The 24,044-nt window shown below is 33.2% G+C and overlaps 1 protein-coding gene, 1 long non-coding RNA gene and 1 other non-coding gene across 7 annotated transcripts; all 3 read right to left on the bottom strand.

The window, feature by feature from the left end:
• Nucleotides 1-2,035: 2,035 nt before the first annotated feature.
• Nucleotides 2,036-4,425, bottom strand: LOC131636788 (pentatricopeptide repeat-containing protein At4g21190-like). 2 transcript variants are annotated; one of them, XM_058907388.1, is made up of 6 exons: nt 4,213-4,425; nt 3,940-4,037; nt 3,734-3,832; nt 3,422-3,565; nt 2,989-3,201; nt 2,036-2,866 (listed from the first exon to the last, which is right to left on the bottom strand). In XM_058907388.1, exons 2-6 carry the CDS (start codon nt 4,024-4,026, stop codon nt 2,456-2,458), a joined length of 954 nt encoding a protein of 317 aa, XP_058763371.1. In that variant the 5' UTR covers nt 4,027-4,037; nt 4,213-4,425; the 3' UTR covers nt 2,036-2,455. The 2 variants fall into 2 exon arrangements, with proteins under 2 accessions (XP_058763371.1, XP_058763370.1); XM_058907387.1 differs by having other exon boundaries at nt 3,940-4,047.
• Nucleotides 4,426-11,316: 6,891 nt separating this feature from the next.
• LOC131636761 (uncharacterized) lies at nt 11,317-15,286 on the bottom strand. Of its 4 annotated transcripts, none has more exons than XR_009294171.1 (5): nt 15,119-15,286; nt 13,823-13,972; nt 12,391-13,409; nt 12,261-12,298; nt 11,317-11,958 (listed from the first exon to the last, which is right to left on the bottom strand). It is a non-coding gene; the product is annotated as an uncharacterized LOC131636761 (long non-coding RNA). The 4 variants fall into 4 exon arrangements; XR_009294170.1 differs by having other exon boundaries at nt 12,391-12,622; nt 13,303-13,409; nt 13,823-15,286; XR_009294169.1 differs by having other exon boundaries at nt 12,391-12,975; nt 13,303-13,409; nt 13,823-15,286.
• Nucleotides 15,287-19,145: 3,859 nt separating this feature from the next.
• On the bottom strand, nt 19,146-19,216 carry TRNAG-GCC (transfer RNA glycine (anticodon GCC)). The gene has a single exon. It is a non-coding gene; the product is annotated as a tRNA-Gly (tRNA).
• Nucleotides 19,217-24,044: the final 4,828 nt, after the last annotated feature.

The raw sequence follows: 24,044 nt of genomic DNA on the forward strand, positions 1-24,044 counted from the left end.
AAAATTGGTTGTAAAATTGGTTGCCTTTCAAAGTGCTTTCACCAACATTGAATGCAAGTTAAGAAAGTCTTTATGTGGGTTAAAAAATCGCCACAAGCATGATATGGAAGATTCTCTAAAGTTACGATAGATTTGGGCTTCAAACAAAGTCAAGGAGATCTTACTCTATTTATCTAACATTCTAAAATTGGGGGAGTAACTGAGTTATTGGTGTGTTGATGATATTATAGTCACAGGTAATGATTATGAAGGAAACCAACAGTTGAGTAAACACTTAGTCAAAGAATTTGAGATTAAGACCTTGGAAAATTGAAATACTTTTTGAGAATTAAAGTTACCCACTCTAAAAAAAGGAATTTTCATATCTCAACATACATTACAGATCTTCTACAAGAGATTGACAAGACAACATGCAAGTCTGCAAATACATCAATTATTCAAGTGCGAAGTTGGAAAACGCAAAAGAAGATATTTCGGTTGATATGGAAATGTAGCAGAGATTAGTTGGAAAACCTATATACCTCTTATATACTAGACCTAATGTTGCTTTTATTATTAGCTTAGTCTGCTAATTCATGCACCGACCAACATAAATTCATTCACAAGTTGCACTCTAAATGGTATAATATTTGAAATCAACACATCGTAGAAGAATTTTGTTTAAAAGAAATGGGAGTTTGTGTCTTGAAGCCTATACTAATGATGTTGACTATGTAGGGCCAATTGTGGATATGAGATCAACTACATATTATTACACTTTCTTATGTACAAATCTTAGGACATGGAAGAGTAAAAAACAAAGTGCAGTATCAAGATCTAGTGTTAAGGCCGAGTTCAGGGTAATGACAGAGGGATATAGGGATGGCAATTTGGCGCATCCCCAGTGGGTACCCACAAAAAACCCCATATCGGGTAGGGTAAATACCCATAAAAATAGGTATGGACACGGGCACGGGTAATTACCCATTAAAATATGCGGGTATGGGTGCGGGCACGGGTACCTTACTACCCAACCCGCCCCATACCCACACTACATATTTCTATAATGTCATTTATATTGTTATATAAAAATGCATGATTCTAAATTTTTTTTTAAATATATCGCTATTAAATCATTACACATTTTAATAAAAGTATTTATTTGTTTCTTAACTCAACAATAACATACATAATTTTTTTAATATTGTTAAAAATACTTAAATTATATGATATTTTGTAATTAAACGATTTAATTTTACTATAAATGCGGGTAAACGAGTACGGGTATGGGCATTGAGGTACCCACAAGGTACGGGTACGGGCATGAATATTGATACCCACGCAGGTTTGGGCTCGGGTACGGGGATTTTTTTAAACTGCGGGTATGGGGACGGGTACTATAGTACCCTGCCCAAACCCTGCCCATTGCCATCCCTAGAGGGATATGTGAATTACTTTATGACTACAATTGATCTTAAAAGATTTGAGGAAAAAGTGTGATGAACTAATGAGACTTTATTGTAATAATAACTCTGTTATTAGAATAGTCCATAACACAGTGCAACATGGCGAAACCAAATATATTAAAGTTGATAGACACTTCCTTAGATAACACTCCTATTTGCACTCCATATGTCTCCTCTCAAGACAGCCTTGCAGATCTTCTAACAAAAGGGAAACACAACAATAACTTTGAAAGAATTGTTTTCAAAATGAAATGATATACATTTACGAGCCTATGTTTGGATCTTTAGTAAGACTCGTTATGTTAGAATACTCTATATATAGAGATTAGTGCTTGTGTATAATCAACATCTCAATATATAATACTGAGATTCTAACTGTTATAAAAAAGGAATAAAAAAAATAAAAGGAAAAATAATAGCCAAAATGTAAGAGAAAAATAAATATGAAAAAACAAATGAGTAAAAGAAAAATAGGTAGAGAAATAACAAAAAAAAAATGCCAGCCTGCAAAGGGAAGATAGCTTGAAGCTTGAAGTAGACTGATGGTAGAGAATAGCATAGAAATGACTATTGAGTCCTGCTACTTCATATACTGGTGCACAAGTCTAGATTCATAAAATTACAAAAAGGAGAATTGCTTGTTGTATCTAGGAGTAATTAATTATCATGGTCTAAGCATTTGAATACAATACAATGCAAATATATGACCAACAATATAACACAAACCTGCTAAACTATCTGCTAATCAGAGCCCTCAAACTCCAGTATATTATGCATTGAGCAAACTTTCAAGCTAAAGCACACACTTTCAGTTCAACAATTCACCATTGGAGGAATCTAATGTAGTCCCGTTTCTTGCTCGGTAAATGATCTGATACCCTCAAATGAAATGGCCACCACCAGAAGCATGTTCTCCAAGAGTGTCTTCACCTTATATCTTTTAACAGGAACTGGACACCAATATCCTGCTTGTGATTAATAATAATCGACAACAGAAACTTACGTGCTAATCATAATATATCATCTTTCTCTCGTGATACATCTAGACTTGGTTCCATACTCTGATACGACTCATCTGAAATTTGTTTGGTTTCAATGAATATTACATCGGCATCCTGTTCGAATTGTTCATCATCTATTACCTCTGAAGTCTCTTCTGAACTATCATCCTGTCTTATGTCTGAATCTGATTGAACATTGTCGTGTTTTCTTATGTATTTGTCAACCTGATTAGATTGACCTTGCACCCTAAATCTTACGCGCTTTCCTTTGATGTATTTATATTCCCATTGAGATGGTGGATATTTTTTATGTAACTTCTCGTATTTCTCCATCATACCGAGCTCCTTGAAGACATCTCCAACCATTGAAACAACAGAACTACTAGGTTTTACACTAAGCTCCTCCATGTCTGCAAATACCTAAAGCAGAAATCAAGTAAATATTGAGCCTGAATTCCCTCATGTGTAGTTTCCTAGGCATCTTAAGTTGATAACTATTACACAATGTTAGAGTACTATATCATCTATTACATAATAAATACCTCAAACATCTTGTCATGCATGCGCCTTTTATTGTAGATAGATATCATTTTATCAAAGAATCTACGAGGCAAGCTTTCCGTGTACTGCATTAATAGCTTTGTCCAAAGCTCTTCCGCTTCATCAAGTCGGTCATCCTCTGCTAAAGCATTAATTAATGTGTAATAGCTTCCCATTGTCTTTCCTTGACCCTTGCTTAACATCCATTTTGTTACCTATAGAAGTCACTGGAAGAATAAGGGAAATAGTAATAACTAAAATAAAACTCAAAAAACAAACTAAGTTTAGGTCAATAAAACTTAAAAAAGAGACGAGTAAAAAATAAATAAATCACGTGTTGCAATGATAGATCGCAGAAAATAAGAGTTTACTCAAACTCTGCTACAATAACGAACATAAAAAATCATAAGGATGTATTTGTTTTTTTTCAAATACCTGTATTATCCGCTTCCATTCTTTCTCGTATTCTAGAGTCTTGACAGCCTTTTTCACTGTAATTAAAGGAAACTCTAGCTCCCAGGCGACATAGGTATCAAGAGCTCCATAAACTTCCTCTTTAACATTTGAAAGTTCCTTAATCTGTACAAGACAGTAGAAATACTATTTTTCAAGATATGCAAATCAGCCTGAAGTATAAAATGTGTAAACCAGCGTCACAACTGTCCAGTAGTAAAACAAAAAATAGAATCTTAGATTACTGCGTTAATGATAGAAATGAATATAAGTCGAATGGAAGGCAGATCTTACAGACTGGACAAGCTTAGCAGCCTTAGAAATGGTTCCGATTTTTTTATTGGTCTTCCAAACGCGAGGATATCTCGGTCTTGGACCTTTTGCAGCACACACCTGATATAAAGAAATTTAGACATTAATTGTCACACTCTTATTTCCTAAAGCAACCATTATTTGTGACTAAAAATCTCTCTTGATAACAATTGCCCTTAGGATCTTACCACAATGCTTGGCGTACTTGTTGGTATTTTAGTTTCTGCAAATGTTTTTCCAATGAATAGTGGAAGATTAGCCAGGGCGCAAAGCATCCTGCGAGGAGCTGAGAAACTCTAGAATAATATAAAACGGGATTAGGACATAAGGAATCAGCAAGAGATGCAAATAATCATAGGGTATGAATTAATTTTAGCATTACAGGAGCACTTCATACAATTTTAGTACTAAAATGAAAACCCTAAAATAAGGAAATAGATAGGGAAGAGAGATGAACTTACAGAACAGAGAGGGGAGATAGAGAGAACAGTGGAACTGGCAGCGAGAATTGAAGAATGAAGAACGAAGGATAGTGGAACACTTTTAACTTAACTCAATGCCATTTTAATACTTTTCAGTAATTTTTTTAATTTTGAATAAAAAGGGTCTGGCCTTCACTGTCTCTCACTCCTCCGGCAAGGGCGTTGGAGCGATGGCTAAGATACTAAACAAATGCTCTGGTTTTTATAAGGATAAGATGCAATTCTGGGATTAAAGTCCTATTCAGCTTTATTTTAATGATTTTTTTTTAAATTACAAATTTTTTAAAATAAAATATTAGTTTAAATATCATTTATATTCTTATTTTAAATATTTAATTATTTACGTAATTATAATTTTTTTATGAGTTTAATGGATATGCACTAACAATGTAAAATAATTTTACACTGTCATCCAATAGAAAACTGTCATGTTATTAAAAAAAATTAAAATAAAAGAATAGTGTAATTTGATATATGGTTGTGATTGGTTGACAGTGTAAGTGCATCACCCTTTTTCTCTTTTTTAAATATCAACATTTGTTTTAAAATTATTTAAATTAAGTATTTAAAAAAAATTAATTGGAATACACTGACGGTGTAAAGAAATTTTACACTGTTAGTTAATCACAACCGTTATGATATGAATTCGGGGTTAAGTGGTAGTTCAAGTTGGTGGAGAGATTTGTGTTCTTTGGATCTAGGAAGGCTGGAAGACTCACTAGAATATTATGTGAAAGATGTCTACAAGAGTCTTTCGGCTGAAGGCACTGTTGATTCAAGGAATCCTTGGTCAAAGATTTGGAATAAAGCGATACCCACAAAAGTATAGTGTATGGTTTAGAGGCTGGTTCAGAACAGAATTGCAACATTAGACAATATAGTTTGGAAAGGCATCGCGGTGCAGGGTCATGACAGATGCGTATGAGGGTGTGGGAGTGAGGAGTCGATGTCTCATCTTTTCTTTGAGCGTAATCGTTTTGCAGGTGTGTGGAGTAGCTTGTGCAGCTGGTTGGGTGTTTCAACAGCTCTGCACAATGAGGGATGGCAACATATGATACAATTCGAAAATATGCTCGGTGGTGGAAAATCGACGACTTTGAAGCTTCTTGTGCTGTGGTGTGCGTGTATTTGGTGCATTTGGAAATCGAGGAACCATAAAATCTTCCGAAATGAAGAAGTTCAAATTGTAAAGGTGATAGAGGAAGCAAAGATGTGCGCTTGGAAATGGCTTAAGATTAAATAAAAGTTGATCAAGGATGATTTTGCTTTGTGGTGTTTAAATCCTAAAGCTTGTTTGTGCTTTATGGCTACATGAGCTCTACCATTTTTGTTAAGGTTTTCGGAATCTTGGCAGTATCTTGATCCATCAGGTGATACGTAGTGGCTGAGCTGGTAGGGGAGTTGGTTCGGTCGGTGAAGTTTTTCTGATTAGTTTTTAGCTTGTTGGCGCGTTGGGTGGTATCTTTAGCTTCTAGTATATCGGAGCGTCGTTTGCATCTGTGATTGGTTGTAGCATGTGCTGCAAGGTGGATTTTAATTGAGACTTTCATTCCTGGTTAATGCTACAGATTGTTTCCTTTTCAAAATCTTGGGCGGATGGTCTATCGCGCGCTATCAACTCTCTGATGTCTTCTACCCTAAACTTGTTCGAATTTTTTTGCTGCTATTGAGCCCACTTGTGATGATACCCAACTAACATCTTTTGTTAAAGGTTGTCCAATAACCCTAATCCCTGAACTTCTTTGTCACATTTTGAATGTCCCAAACAACGGTCTTCATCTATTTAATGATGAATGGCTTGCTTCCTATGACCTTGATGTTGAATCTTACAGGCTATCGATCACCAAAGACCCAAATGAAAAATTTGTCTCTGCTAACCTTGAATCCCCCAGCCACATAATTCACAACTTTTGTGTGCATACCATACTTCCTAGGAAAGGTAGCATGGAAAGGGTAACCGACAAAGACTTGCTTGTCATATATCACTTTTCAAACAAAACTCCTCTCAATATTGGGTATTTAGTTCTCAACTATATCAAACACACCAGCCTTCGAGCTAGAAGCGCCCCATATGGCATGCTCCTCACTAGAATCTTCAAATACTTCAATGTTCCCCTAGACGATGAAGAACCTTTTGAAATCAATAAGATGGTGGATGCTTCCAAACTTTAACGAATGAAAATTCTGTCTCTTAAGCGTGCATCTTCAGCCCAAACAAGATTCCAAACCAAAACGCAGACGCCTAGTTAAACAATATGCTCCATCTGAACCACTAAAAACAAGTATAAATCTTTCTGACTCTCCAATTAGCCCAACTTCCAATAGTCCCATTCTTTTATCTGTGGCTCTCCCAGCTTATGTTAACCTAGACTCTACACAACACGGCCACACCAGATACACAACAACCTTCACAACCTATTTCTCCAACTCCTAATGAAATAGTTCATCCCTCTGTCACTAATCCTCCAGAAAACATTGCTATAATCACAAGCTCACCCAGTCTTGTTGTTCAATCCCCAACTGTTACTATGGTTTGTACTGCTTCTGTTGTTCCTCCAAATGAAAATTTGCAACAAATAGGCAATTCCCCAAGTCCTGATGTGTCTGACTCTGACATGATCAATATGTTTGCTTTTGATCAATGTCTCTCACGTCCTCAGACTGACCAAATTCATCAGTCCAACACACCCACATCTCCACATACTCCTACATCCACTACAATTCCTAATAATCAGCTATCTTCTCTTATTTCAATGTTTGAAGCTGAACTCTTCACTCCACTTCCTTCTACAAATCAACTCACCTCCATTATTCCACAAATTACTACCTACACTTCCCCTTCCATCTCAACAAATCCTATAAATCTTATTTCACCAGTAAACTCACATGCCTCTTACTAAGAGCCTTCTCCCCCAAGAATTAACCTCACTTCCATCCAACAAACAAGCTCTGATGATCTTAATCATCAATTAGATGATTTTTCTTCAATGATCAAAATCAACCTTCTGAACAAGTTAACATTACTGATACATATGTTGCATCTTCTGTACCAAATCCTGATCCATATGCTATTCCTGTAACTTCTCCTCCCCAAAGGATGAAGACAATTCTTTTAATGTCCAAACCTTCCTTGCCCCAAAATATGACTCCTCACCTCCACGAAACACCACCAATAACTCCAACACCATGCCCCCAAATACTGCTCGCATTACCTCCCTCACTTACTCCTTTTTTAATCATCTTCCAAATATTGGCAATTGTCCTCCCACTCATCCTCGGACTTCCATCTCTTTTGATCAGACTAACCCACACGAAGACATTAATCTTCGATCTATCACAGCTTTGCAAAAGCAAGGAATGGAAACCAACATGTTCTGGAAAAAATACATAACTGAACACGCTTGCCCTCGAATTCCAAGAATGGTTCCTCCAGATATCTCACAGATACAATTTCCTATTCTTCCAATATCTTCTGAAGCAACATCTGATGATGAAACTACAGATCCTTAGTCTCATTGTTGTTTTCTCCTTTTGCCCCATTCCTTTTTGCATGTTTGACAAAAGGGGGAGAACAAGCTTGGTCCCAAGCTTTGTTTTGTTTATTTTATCTCGTATCTAGCAGTTGCTCACTAGGATCTTTTTGTTTATGTACCAAAATATTGATGTCAATCAATTGATGTATTGATCCTCAAACATTTACAAATAAATTCACTGCTATCTAATTACTCCCTCCGTTTTTTTATTATAAGTCGTTTTAGACTTTTCACACAGATTAAGAAAAATAATAATTGTTGTATGAAAATGAGAAATTATGAAGATTTTTACAAAATTATCCTTCATTAATGACATGTGGAAGATAAATTTATATAATTGAAAGGAGAGAGAATTATAAATATTTAAGGATATAATAGGAAAAACAACATTAATTATTCATTGGAATTGTAAAACGACTTATATTTAAATACAAAATATTTTTCCAAAACGACTTATAATAAAAAACGGAGGGAGTAATATTCTGTTCAAATGCTTTAATATTCATTTACTATATATATATGTACTAACATTGAGGGGGAGCATTTGCCCTTTCAAAGTATGCATCTTTTCAGGGGGAGTTTCAAAGTCTTGCCTCAAGGAACTAAAATAAAAAGTCTGTTACCATTCAAAAAGGTGGAGAATGTTGAAATATATTCTGTTATTATTTTGAATATTACAAACTTTTTTATTAAAGAAACTCCGAGTTTATTTCATCAATTAATCAATCTAAATATTTCATGGTCTCTATCAAAACAAAGATCTAATATTGTATTTCAGACTTAAGTATCAAAGAACAAGCTTTGAATACATATAAGTAATTCTCAGAATATCTATAGTAATTCTCAGCATCAGACTTAGAGCAACAAGAGTTACTCTCAGCATTACCAAGAGAACAAGTCAAGAGTTACTCTCTCAGAGTTACTAGGAGTAATTATCAACATTTGTCCAGAGTTACTCTCTCAGAGTTACTAAGAGTAATTCTCAGAAATTGTCCAGAGTTACTTTCTTAGAGTTACCAAGTGTTACTCTCAACAAGCATCAAAATTAGTCTTTGAAGAATAAGTCAAATTTCAGAATTACCAGAAGCCAACACTACTCAGAATAAGACCAAGTCTTGCCAGCATAAGACCAAGTCCTGACAGAATAAGACAAAAAAATTCCCAACATTACTCAAGTAATTTTCAGTACTTATCATACACATATTTCAAGGGTTATTCTGGTATTTGTACTCAAGCTTTGGCTCTATAAATAGAAGTCATACTCTATGCTCTCACTACCGAATTTTTGCAGTACACAAAGAAAGCCAAAATCATAAAGCCAAAGTTATCATTCATTTTACAAATTACTTTCAATATTCACTACCAAATAGTGAACACATAAATTTTAGAGTTATCATTCTAAACTCAGTTCAAATACTCACTTCCATATATAGAGTATATAAGAAACACATTGTAAACATTCTAAGACTATACAATATATCACATCTAAGATATACAAAACCAATTATCTTGTAAGATGTCTGTAAGCTATATCATTCAGAAGTGTAAGCCTCATAAGGCTAAGAATACATAGAAGGAAAAGTTGTCAGGAGAAGAATTTATAAAAGGAAAATCTCACAAGGTGTGAGGACTGGACTAACCAAGTTGGTGAACCAGGATAATTTTTTTGTGTTCTTCTCTCATAATATTTTACTTATATTATTCACTACTATATTTGATCTCACACACTAATAATCCCTAGTTAACAAAAATCATTAATTTATTACATACAATACTTCTTTCTTTAAGCAAATTTTTAATACATAAACAAATTTAAAAAGGGACACAATCCAACCCCCTTGTTGTGTTTTACCTTTTTCCATTAGCAAGCCTGCAAATACACCAATTGATCCAAGTGCGAAGTTGAAAAACGTAAAAGAAGATATTTCGGTTGATATGGAAATGTAGCAGAGATTAGTTGGAAAACCTATATACCTCTAATATATTAGACCTGATGTTGCTTTTATTATTAGCTTAGTCTGCTAATTCATGCACCGACCAACATAAATTCATTTACAAGTAGCGCTCTAAATAGTACATTATTTGAAATGAACACATGGTAGACGAATTTTGTTTAAAAGAAATGGGAGTTTGGGTCTTGTAGCTTATACTAATGATGTCGACTATCTAGGGTTAATTGTGGATATGAGATCAGTTAAAAATTATTGCACTTTCTTATGTACAAATCTTAGGACGCGGAAAAGTAAAAAACAAAGTGCAGTATCAAGATCTAGTGTTGAGGCCGAGTTCAGGGTAATGACAGAGGGATATGTGAATTACTTTATGACTACAATTGATCTTAAAAGATTTGAGGAAAAAATGTAATGAACCAATGAGACTTTATTATGATAATAACTTTGCTTTTAGAATAGCCCATAACACAGTGCAACATGGCGGATAATAACTTCATTAGATAATAATCTTATTTGCACTCCATATATCTTATCTCAAGACAACATTGCAGATCTTCTAACAAAACAGAAACACAACAATGACTTTGAAAGAATTGTTTTCAAACTGAAATACATTTACGAGCCTCAGAGAGTTAAAAATAATTTATTTTATTGTTGTTATTTTTAATATTATATATATATATATATATATATATATATATATATATATATATATATATATATATATATATATATATATATATATATATATATATATATACTAGTAGAAGACCCGTGCGTCCGCACGGGTAAATCAAATCTTAAGATGAATAATGTATTACCAACGTAAAAAATTTTTTAAAAATTCGAATGAAGAATGTTAATATAAGATTCACAAAATATAATATAGATGAAATGAATCTATATATAGTAGCTATGTAAAAAAAAACATGAAAATGCAATAGTCATTCATACAAATAATAATTTGATAAGGCTGAGTTGTTAGTGATATACAATTGTTATTTTAAAATCACTAATAATTGAAAATATTTAAAAAAATATATTTATCTAATCACCAACATGGTAAATTTAATATGTCTAATAATTATAAATATTTACGAATATAACTAATAACTATAAATATTTACAAATATCACTGATACTTATAAATATTTATAATATTTTATTGTTTAAATAAAAAAGGTACTGTGGTGATAGTGTCCCGTGAAAACTTAGATGAATAGTTTTCAATTTTAATTAGTATATAATTTATTTAAATGCAATTATAAAATATGAAATAACAAATTTTATTGTATAATATAATTTAGGCTATAAATTGTTCCAGACATCTCATATTTAATTTAAATAATAGGAGAAATTGAAAAACTTGAATTTATAGAAGTCAAATCTTCTAATGCCATAGGTATATATTAGATGTATGAAACAGTGAAGTTAATTTGTGCAACTTCAAGAGTATGAAATACATTCGGTATACTCACAAACACATGACCATTTGTCTTTCCTCTTAAATATACTAACAAACTTTTCTTATATAGTACTCCAATTCAAATTAATTATAAGTGATGAGTGAATGAACAGAACTAAACACTATGTGCGTTGCTGGAAAAGACATTTTTATTATAAATTAAGCATTTTTAATAGATTTGTAGTTATAGTTGAATGTGAGAAATAGGTTAAAAAATGAAATTTTAATAAACAAAATTGAATGTATCAATTCCACTTATGTCATAAATATCATTTGCTTAATACATTATAGATAGAAATACAATAAAAGTATAATAAAGAAGTAATAGTTAACTTAATAGTTACAAAGTAGAAAGTATGATTCAATATTTCATTTAAACTAATGTTAACTTGAGGAGAAGGACAACATAAATTTTTACAAAGCAAAAAGTATGTTTACTTCACTTTTCTATTTGTGTGGTCATAAAGTTACAGTATGCTAATATGGTGATTGACAAGGAAGGTGAAGTATTCTGCATAGCAGTGGTTCTGGATAGTACAATACACAGGTATCCATGAAACAAAATGTAAAATTAAAAAATAAATGTAATAACTGCAAAGAAACATGGAGTATTCAGGCCTTTCCAAACGGATATAAGAAAACCCAAACGTAGTACAAAAGCTGTCGGGGAAGGCTCTGATCAGCCACAACATACAGCAGACCTCGTAGAGCTTGTGTTATCATAGCATAGTCAAGTCAAAAGCAGAACATAATGTTGATAAGGCATATATTGTACCTGCAGAAGTGATTTTTTAAATGAGTGATAAGGCTATTAATTCATTATATGTATATTAATATTATGTATATACATATAATGAGTGGTAATGCTATTAGTATATACATTATAAGTACGCAACTAAGGCTATTAGTTCAATATGATATTAATAACAATGAGAAGGAGTTCTAAACAAATACAAAAAAGAATGAATTTTGTTAGAATCTTATGCAAAACCTCTGTTTCATTTCACGACATATTACTTAAACATTAGGACAAGATTAAATAAACTATGAAAAGAAATTTTTGAAACACTTTAATACCTTTAAGAGTGATTTGTTCTAAGGGAGCAGTATGATATCTGAAATAAACATAAGACATGTAATGAGACACTTAGAAACCAAAACAATCTTTCCTAACCAATTAAAATTTAGAAACTAATGTCATCCTTACTTGGAAGTATCTTCAAGTACACTAAGATTGATAGCATCCAAATCAAATCTTTTCGGTTTTGGCAGGTGTGCTATTCCTTGTCCTGATAAAAAACTTGTTGATTCCAGGAGCACTTTATTGCAATCATGAAGCATATACTCAACCTTTTTGGAGTGTATTTTAACAACACCAAGAAGGAGATATCCAAGAACTCGGTAAGAAACACCATCCATTTCATGATTCAAAATCTTGTCTGTAGAAGGTAAAAGTTGCAAAACATATTAGCTGGATTATAAGGAAGTTTATAATCAGAGTTTTAAAACATCCTTAATAAGTTTTGGAAATAGTAGTATCAATCCATCTCACACAAGAGCCAAATAGCCACCGTATGCAATTAAACTTATCATTTAGTGAGAAATGCAATAAAAACATAGAGAAATGACAGCAAAATAGAATGGGAGCAACATAAACTGATAATGAAAGGTCAGCAACACTAAGAAACTTCTTTAGGCTTAACTTTTCATCGGTTTCCTTGATCTGCAGCACACCATTCTTTGAAACCAATAGAACTTATTTACCAGCTAGTTAATTGACTAAACACAAAATCTGAAACGATAAATATCAACTGCATTACAGATTTTATAGGAATATGCTTCAGAAATAATAATTCAAAACACAAAAATATTATACTTGTGTTGTTCAAGTTTATCATAAATTTTATACATGTCATGTATGATTCAGATTAAAACGATGCATCTCTACTTTAACTTTAAAGCACAATAAAAAATGTCACTTGCAGAAAGTTTTGATGTAAAACTTGAGTTCACCAGCTTGATCTTTATCCAACATGCCAAGGGTGCAACAAACCTCCATCCCCATACCTCTTTCACAGTACTTGATAATTAAGAGAAAAATAAAATCAAGTTAACTTACTTTATTTCTTTTACATATTCAAGTATCTGGTTGAAGTTTGTCTCTCTTCCTATTGTGTACCTCCATGCAGCGCCCATACAAAAGCAAGTACTCTCAGCCTCTTTTAACTACAAGAAAAAGATAATCCATATTATTGAATAAAAATCCTAGCACCACACAAGCAATAAGATGCAAGGTTTGTGTTTGTATATGCATAAAGGAGTGGAGTTTAGGGGATAAAAAGTAATGGTAACAATTGATTGGAAAACCAAATAATTGAAACTAAAATAACATTCATGAACATAATATATAACAAACTAAGAAGTTGTTAAAATATCAATGATTGATTTTGCGGAAAAGACATTTATAATTTCAAACTTCACAACTTCTTTTTCCAAGTCAAATCTGAAAAACTTATACAATAAACCATCAATTTAGTTCCTAAACTTTTGTTCTCTATGTAATTGGATCCTAAAGTATATACATGTAATAAGTAGCATCTTAGCCATCATATACCAGGGAGTAACATGGCAAATATTACCTTGACTGCAGCTTTAAGAACAACCACTTTGTTCATAAGTCTTTGACCTTTGAATCATGTATCAGCCTCACTATAGCCACCTGTTTTCACAAATAGAAGAGTATATTGTTGCACTTCCCTAGAGTTATGAGCATGTCTGTGAACCTGAGCCTAATAAAGCACAACAAAACAAAATTCCAACAAAAATGCCTCTTTTCCTTGATAGGTTTGTCTAATCCACTTAAAAATCATCAGATCCAGCACCATACATATACAATCCCTTCAATTTTGCATCATAAATTAAGAAAGGGAAGAAAGAAAATTGTTAAAATTAGAAGCAGAGCACTTTCTAAGCACAGAATCTGCTTCACACAGAAGGACTAAAAATTCCTTACAAAAATAACAACAAAATCTGAAAAGCATAGCACAGAAGGTCACTAAAAATGAAAACTTTCTAATGGTTAAACAAAAAAGAAAACTGTTTAGGATATAACATCATTTAGTAGTTTAAAAATATGAAAAGCATACCACATAAGGACTAACAATTTCTTTCCATAAAAGCGAAATCCCAGGTAAGTAATAATCAAACTCCATAAGAACATCAAAGTTTAAAAAAAAGTATAGCACATCACAGAATCTGTTTCACACAGAAGCACAGGACAGAAGGACTAAAAATTCCTTACAAAAATAACAACAAAATCTGAAAAGCATAGCACAGAAGTTCACTAAAAATGAAAACTTTCTAATGGTGTAACAAAAAAGAAAATTGTTTAGGATATAACATCAGTAGTTTAAAAATATGAAAAGCATAACACATAAGGACTAACATTTTCTTTCCATAAAAGCGAAATCCCAGATAATCCATAAACAAACTCCATAAGAACATCAAAGTTTAAAAAAAGTATAGCACATCACAGAATCTGTTTCACACAGAAGCACAACACAGAAGGACTAAAAATTCCTTACAAATATAACAACAAAATCTGAAAAGCATAGCACAGAAGGATTAAAAATTTCTTTCCATAAAAACGAAATCCAAGAAGACCGGTACTCCAAAAACAAACTCCATAAGAACATCATCTCTTTAAAAAAAGTAACTTTGACAATATAAATCAATATCCTTAAAAATATAACAACAAAAACTGAAAATCATAACACAAAGGACATAAAAATGAACTCCATAATCGCGAAATCCCATAAGACCCGTACTTCATCAAAAGATTAGCAAAAATAAACTGCGAATCCCAGAAGAAGAAGAAGAAGAAGAAGAGAAAAGAAAAGAGAGAAGAAGAAGAGGGAGAAATAGGGTTGTCTTACCGGTGGAATGGAGAGAGAATGGAGATGTGATGGTGAAGAAGAACATGTTCGGCGAATGGAGAGAGAATGGTTGAGTAAGAATGAATGTAAAAGGGCAAAAGAGAGGGAAATATTGAAACAAAAGTAACCCTGTTTTGTCTACCGTGTAAAGAGCATGTTTTCATTATCAGTATTACACAATGGATTAAAATGGAGTTTGAATAGAGAAAGGGGAATAAAGATATGCAAAATTGATAATGAGGGTGCCACTTGGAATAATGGATAGATATGATTGGTCCATAAGAAGATTGATTTAGCAAATTACCAAAATGGGCATTTGTTAGTGTAATTTTTAAAAAGCAAAAGGGCAATTAAGGGTGTTAATAGGTATATTATAATCTTAGTTAGGTAGTTGATATATATATATATATATATATATATATATATATATATATATATATATATATATATATATATATATATATATATATATATATATATATATATATATATATATAATATAGGGCCATTAGATTTAGATTTGCAATGATTTTAATGGACAAGATATGTTTCTCTTTCTATGTTGATTTAAAATAAATAATAAGAATCATAGAAAGAGAAACAAATCCTGTCCATTAAAATCAACAAATCTAAATTTAATGGTTGTGATTCATTGTTCTCATTTCTCATAATAACCAAGCGTTCTCACTTGAGTCGTCCCCATATATATATATATATATATATATATATATATATATATATATATATATATATATATATATATATATATATATATATAGTAGAAATTCTTTAAATTAATAATGTTAGGACGGGAGAAATTTATTAATTTAGAGAGTTATTAATTTAAAGAGTTTTTAAGTCATTATACTGTACATACTAAATAAAAAGGAAAATTAATTTATGCCTCTTAGAATTAGGTTGCAGCGAACCTTGAGACTCAAGGTAAATTAGTAACTACTGTATTCATATGCATTGGAAATCAATAATGACTTTTGAACTTTAAAGGAAAACAAACAACTATTGAATCATATTTCAATAGAGTGTAATATTATTTTTTCAGTTTCTATGAATTATTAATTTATGATTTTCTTAGGACCGAAAATTATAAAGGGATCTCCTGAAAAGTTATTATCTTATTATTTTATCGAGTTTTTCAATTTTTTACATTGCCCAAGTCGGGACCAGACAAATTTATTATTTTAGAGAGTTTATTAATTTACCGAGTATTAATTTAAAGAGTTTCTAATATATATATATATATATATATATATATATATATATATATATATATATATATATATGAGGAGGGATCAAATTACACCCGAAGAGTTACACCACGAGTTACACTCGTTCAATAACTACATTTCGAATTAATATTTTTTAAATTCAACCGTTGGATTGAAACATAATATCATATAGATCATACCTATAAAGTTTGAGCTTAATCTATAATGATTTACTATGTCATTGAATTGCATCAAAATTAACGTTATATGAAAGCTCATTTTGACGTTAATCTTTGGGTATCCCGCTAGTATATATATATATATATATATATATATATATATATATATATATATATATATATATATATATATATATATATATATATATATATATATATATATATATATATATATATATATATATATATATATATATATATATATATATATATTAGTGCTTGTATAATCAATATCTCAATATATAATACTGAGATTCTAACCGTTATAATAAAGGAATAAAAAAAATAAAAGGAAGAATAATAGCCAAAATGGAAGAGAAAAAGAAATATGAAAAAACAAATGAGTAAATGAAAAATAGGTAGAGAAATAACAAAAAAATAAAAAGATGCCAGCCTGCAAAGGGAAGATAGCTTGAAACTTGAAGTAGACTGATGGTAGAGAATAGCATAGAAACTACTATTGAGTCCTGCTACTTCATATGCTGGTGCACAAGTCTAGATTCATAAAATTACAAAAAGGAGAATTGCTTGTTGTATCTAGGAGTAATTAATTATCATGGTTTAAGCATTTGAATACAATACAATGCAAATATATGACCAACAATATAACACAAACCTGCTAAACTATTTCCTAATCAGAGCCCTCAAACTCCAGTATATTATGCAATGAGCAAACTTTCAAGCTAAAGCACCCACTTTTACAGTAGATACCTCAAACATCTTGTCATGCATGCCCCTTTTACAGTAGATAGATATCATTTTATCAAAGAATTTACGAGGCAAGCTTTCCGTGTACTGCATTTATAGCTTTGTCCAAAGCTCTTCCACTTCATCAAGTGGGTCATCCTCTGCTAAAGCATTAATTAATGTGTAATAGCTTCCCATTGTCTTTCCTTGACCCTTGCTTAGCATCCATTTTGTCATAAGTGTGAAAAAGTGACAAAAAACCACAAATAATAAAAAACAGAAGGAGCTCAGAACGATTTTCTTATCCTATCATAGGAAAGGTGATGTTACCGAACACCACATACGTTATCATCACAGCTCCTTCATATTTGCGCCAGCTGGGAATCGAACCCGGGTCTGTTTAATATTCCAAATATGTTTAATATTCCAGCATTTGTATCACTGCAATAACAGATACTATGGAGCCACCCTGACATAATAAATACTAGTTACCGATTTTTAGAATAACAAAACACGTTTATGTTAGAGATATATGTGATAATCCTGGATATCTTCAAGAATCGTGTTCGTTCACTTTCCGAACAAAGTATTTCGACCCTATACTTGTCTGGGTTCACGAAATCTTTGCGGGGATAATTCTTGAAGAATCAATCTGTTTCTGACAATGGAGAACAGATCAGAATGTAGAGGAAGTGTATTATTTCGTATATCAAATCGAGACCGAAAGACTCCTTATATAGGAGACCAATAATAGCAACGAACAGACACACCTGTTCGGTAAAAAACAGTCATGTTGGTTGGAAACGAAGCATCTGTTCGGTAAAACGGTTAAGTCCGTTGGGAAAGGGTGCAACTTATTCAAACGAAATTTTTGCTCGGGGCGCTGCCCCGCACCCCGCCAGCGGGACCCCAGCCAGGGGCGCTGCCCCTTGGACCCCGACGGGGCGCTGCCCCGCACCCCGCCAGGGGCGCTGCCCCTTGGACCCCGCCAGGGGCTTCGCCCCTTGGAACCCCGTTTCTATTATTCATATTCAATTGCACGTTTGGCTCTACGAGCGTGCACTCCGCACTACCCTAACTCGTTTCAAGCTTAACGCATAATTGCATCGGCCTTCAGTAAATCACATTACTACCAAAATTACATTGATGATACTAAAATCACCAACAGTTTATGTCCAGCTTCTAAGCTATGTAATGTAATGGTTTGGTCGAAAAAGGCAAAAGCAGTCCCGGTTTGATGAGAGACGGGCTATAATCTGTTTCATACTATTTAAGATCATCTTAATTGGCTTATTTAAGCTTGTGTATTGGTATAAAGAAGCTTAAGACTGTTTGGGATAACTTATCTATACAAGACCCTAATGCAAACAACACCTCCCACATGAGTAATTACATTGAAGCAAACAAAACCTAAGATTTAGACTGAAACCAAAAAGCGAAAACACATTCTTTTAATATGACATCGCAATCAAACAACTCACGTGAATCGTTTCATAGAAAAGTAATCATAGATACAGAAAATGCAGAATTTGGATACTAAAATGAAAAACCTAAAATAAGGAAATAGATAGAGAAGGAAGATGAACTTACAGAAGAGAGAGGGAGAGTGAAACAGAGAATAGGAACACGAAGCGAGCATGAAGCAGCGAGGAGCTCAGACCGATTTTCTTATCCTATTGTAGGAAAGGGGATGTTACCCAACACCACAAATATTATCATCACAGTTCCTTCATATTTGCACCAGCCGGGAATTGTAGGAAAGGGGGGATGTTACCCAACACCACAAATATCCTTCATATTTGCACCAGCCGGAAATTGTAGGAAAGGGGATGTTACCCAACACCACAAATATTATCATCACAGTTCCTTCATATTTGCACCAGCCGGGAATCGAACCCGGGTCTGTACCGTGGCGGGGTACTATTCTACCACTAGACTACTGGTGCTTCATGTTTTATCAATTACAAAAACTTGTAAACTCGTTCAATAAATTGCTTGTCCTTTGAGGTTTTCTTTGGAGAATCCTATTTATTTTAACTTGTGCATATACATTGGACATAACATAATCTAATAAGTTTGATAGTTCTGTTATAATCACCAACACAAAATAGACAAAGAAATGTCATAATGGTAAACCAATTCATTAAGAAAGAACCGAAAAGTAATCAATAGTTCAAAGAGAATCATCATGTATGCATATACATTTTGAACTCACAACAACAGATGAATTTGAATCCTTATGCAAGCAAAGTTCTTTCCCATTTTTATCAATAGTGGCCAGATGAAGTTCAGAAAGTGATGCTGTTTTCCATGAGCGGTTCTTGCTTTCACAGTCATGAGATACAGAAACTGGATGCCCTTGACCTGAAGCAGATAAGCACTTTTTAGAGCCACTCAAAAAGATTTGAGAACTGCATTTTGAATCACAAGAAAAATTCAATTTGAATCGATATTGTTTTTAGCATAAATATATACTATTGCCCACACGAACGCAAGGACCCAACACGATAGATACATTAAAGATACTGACACCAATAATGTTAAAAACATAGGACAGTGAAGTCACTACGTGAAGTCACTACATATATGACGTATTTGAAAATACTTGTATAAAATGTCTGATATGTGGTGTAAGTGTTATACGGGTGTCAGACAAATATTTAAAAAGAGTCGAAGCAAAGAAAATAAATATTTTATTTGAGAATACTTGTCTGACTTTTCTGACATATATCTGACTTTTCCAACACATGTCCTACAACAATTTAAAACAACTAAAACTTTGGAGCTGTTCTGCACTGAATTTATTTTTATCATACAACACATGGTAATGTGTTGGTCGACTATGCCGGAAGAGTTCAGTTATCTTGGATAAGTTATGTTTTACTGTTGATGTTGGCTAGGCTTTTTTTGGGGCCTTATTTTATTTGAATATGGATAAGTTATGTTTTACTGTTAATGTCGGTTTGAGATTGAGATACTTTTGATGTCTGTATTTTTATTAGATTGATGTAATTTTATTTTTATTATGTTTGTCACTATTTGTAAGATTTATAAAATGTTTTCTTTTCGTGTATTATATAAACCATTACATTTACATTACACTACTAAGATTCTAAAATGTACGGAAAAATAGTCGACCTCAAATAAAGTTCAGTTAATAAGGCAATTGTTTACGCTTCAGATGATGGAGGCACATTAATTGCACAATAGATCAAGGAACTCAATATTGTCACTACCCAACCGAGTATAGTGGGAATCAAATTTAACAACGAGGTACAAGTATTAATACTTTTATCTTCCATACCAGATAAATAACAGGAGTGCTACTATTACGTTTGTGAGTAGCTCGTCGGAAAGTCAAAAGATGAAATTTAATGATGTTTGTGATTTGGTTTTTGGTGGAGAGATCCTACGAAAAGAGTTGGGTAAATATTCATCCTCTTCAGTATTACATTTAGAGTAAACATGAAGAAATTCAGCTAAAGAATATGGACGTGGTAAATCAAAGGAAAGTTGATCCAAATTCAGAAATCATCGTAATTTCTATAACTGAAAGACTATTAAGTGTTGAAATTATGGAAATAAGAGACACTGCAAAAATCATTACAGATTCCCGGAGACTGCGTATTATTATAGAGTATAATTCTAGTTCAATGTAGTAATATCAGAAAGTCCCAAATATCAAACTCGGAGACTGCATATTATTATAGGGTTTAAATCTTATATCAGTTAAACAAATGGGGTAAGGGAGATCTTTGGATTGGTTTGTTTAAAAACTATAAAGCAAATAATACATTTAATGGCGTAGAAAATAATATGATGAAATATGTTATGGATTAGTCAGACTTTGAATCTCTTTTTATCCTAAATTGACCTTGTTATAACAAAATCCTATTCTGTATGATTATTGGTTTCTTATATTATTTATCCATAATTACTAAGTGAATAAACCTTTAGTATTAAATTAATTCCATATGACTATTAGTGAATTCTAAATAAAACTAAGCATTAGACTAATAGTAACAATGCATTTTAATGGTGCAATCCTTAGGCATATGTGAAAACTTCATCCATGAGCTTGAGCTTATATGAAGATGTTTCAACTCAGTGCGGGGCATAAATCTTGGAAACCTTCTCTTGAACTCTTATTTGATCTCTTTTACATGGCCCGTACCTCTTGAGACGAACTTCGGGATCATGGATTGATTTCCCTTCGTCCCAATGTCCCTTGGTTTGACTCTTTTACCAAAGATTGGGATAATTTTCTTGAATGTTTCATGTTGGTGAAACCTATCATACCTGGGGCTCATTTTGCATTCTACTCGTCCTCGGCCCCAATTGAGTTTGCTCGCTCTTGCAAGAGTGATTTTTTAAAGTACTTGTCTCGAATTCACTTCCGCCGACCCCTTTCTTTTTACCATATCGAGACAAGTTCTTTATCCTCCGAGCAGGTAAAAATGAATGAGGATTTTTGCTCTTGGTATCAAGGGCTTGACTATGATGAATGATTTAGCCATGGAAAAAGTGCCTCCTTCTCAACAAAAGAAGAAACATATTGATACTTGTGCGATTATCAGTGCTCCCGAACATACAGAGAGACATAAACTCTTTTGGTGAAATTATATGTGTTATAAGAGTAAATGAAGAGACATAATGCAATACGTTACTTTTTCAAATAATTCCACTCTTATGTGCTTTAATTATGCTTCCTCTAACCGATGTTGTTTTTTTCATTTTGATTTAATTTATAAATTATTATAAATTTTCTATTTAGCAAAAAAAATTCGTTTGTAAGTCATCAAGTATATGCCTTTTTTTTGTTACAACAAGACTAAAATGGTAACAAATTAAACTCTAAGAAAAATATTTTTGCACTGTCAACCATAAGGAACCGACTAAGTCTTTAGGGAGAAAAAGTGTGAACAAGGAGGTTTTGGTTAGAAGAAGTGTCAAGCATGATCACAAAATCTACACAATGGTTTCCTTCATGAAGAGTTTGAGCGATTCTTAATTGACCATTTACACATATAATGTCCTTGATGTCTTGAATAAAAATAATGTATTTATGGTATTTATTGGTGGAGGTCTCGATAAGGTTGATATATAACACATTGTCTGTTTGGAAAGATAAATCATTGATGACCATGTATTTTATGATTGCAAGACCCCGTCTGATGACACGAAGTTTCGCCTGAAGGATATATGAAAAATCTCACTGCTAATCCCCAAATGAATTGTAGACGATCCATCAAAACTCAGCTCTATTAGGTGTCATGAGATAACTCCCAGAAACATTTATGATAATTCTAAGAAGGGGGTGAGAGTTTCATTTGATGAGTATTTCGTTAGTGTGCTTATGATTTCGCTTGTTGAAGCAAGAGAGAAATGAGTCCTCCATATTGTAAGATGCTAGATAAAGGAGACATAAAGGAATGTTGTCATAAGTAGTAGAAGTGAAATTTATATTGTTGCTTGCCCATAAAATTCCCGTAGCAAAAAGAATGTAAGTTGTAACGAGCACCAAATATGTCGATTTAGCCAATTGTTACCATCTTTGTTTACGAAGGAATCCACATTGGAAAATACAAGGTCCTGCCAGAGACTCTTGGATGCATAATAATCATAGATACAAAAAAGAAAATACTTGTAAACTATAAAAGATTTAAAAAGTTAATGTAGTTATATTAGAAAATTTCTTTATAGACCTCCCAACCTGCTAGCCCACCTCTGGTGAAAAACCCAAACTACCCCTGACTTCGGAAATGCATCTCCGAAATGCAAGAAAAAGGTGTTTTCGGAGATGCATCTCCGAAAGCGCCTTTTTTTTTGAAAAAATTGTCTTATTTCGGAAGTTCATTTCCAAAAACAGCATTTCGGAAGTTCATTTCCGAAATACTGGGCGTTTTGCAAATTAAGCAAAACAGCCCCCTCCCCCATTTATTTACCCTAATCTTCTTCCAAACTCATCCTCTTTCAAAATTTCTGCAACAAGCAAGTGTGAAGTCAAATAGATTGCCAAAGTCTTCTTCCAATCTCAACCTAAATAATCTCAAACACTAATTGGTAAGTTTATCATTTTATTTCAATTTTTAGATCCATTATTCATTACTCTATTAGGGTGTTTAGAAATTGAAAAAATCACATTAAGATAGGTTGGTACTGATATTAGGTTGTTTAGTAGGCATAAAAGTAGTTTTGATTTAGGATTTTGGGGTCTGCCATTGGAGGTTGCAGAGAACTTCTACGCAGGGGTGTTTCGGAAGTTCATTTCCGAAAACACCTCCATTCCCAGTTTCGGAAATGAACTTCTGAAGTGTATCAGAATTTCAATTTTTTTTAGTTTTTTCTGTTGTCCCGCATATTAATCGATTTCAATTGTTTTCAGGAACATGTCAGGCAACCAACCAGCATGCATCAGACAGGGTAGAGAGACCCAGACTGCGTCGGCTAGACGCGAGCGGGCGGCGGCGCAGCTGGCGTCGACGCAGAGACGGGGGCAGGGCCGGGGACGACGTGTGCGAGTTCCCGTGGAGATGGACGAGGGTACCTCTACATCTGGATTGAGGAGTCGGCTGGCTCGGATATCTTCTTCTCGCCAGCGAGAGGAGGAGAAGGAGGAGGAGGAGGTGGCAGTGCCATACCACGAGGCGGAGGAGGTATCGGATGTTAACCCTCCACTCGGGGAGGAGGATGAGCAGGAGGACAGCTACCCGGGAGGGCCCATTGACACTTCAGTGTTGATATCCTACCGCGATCACGTCGCTCGGCGGATCT

This window comes from Vicia villosa, unplaced genomic scaffold, assembly GCF_029867415.1.
Source record: "Vicia villosa cultivar HV-30 ecotype Madison, WI unplaced genomic scaffold, Vvil1.0 ctg.001829F_1_1, whole genome shotgun sequence".
NCBI classification, from domain to species: domain Eukaryota; kingdom Viridiplantae; phylum Streptophyta; class Magnoliopsida; order Fabales; family Fabaceae; genus Vicia; species Vicia villosa.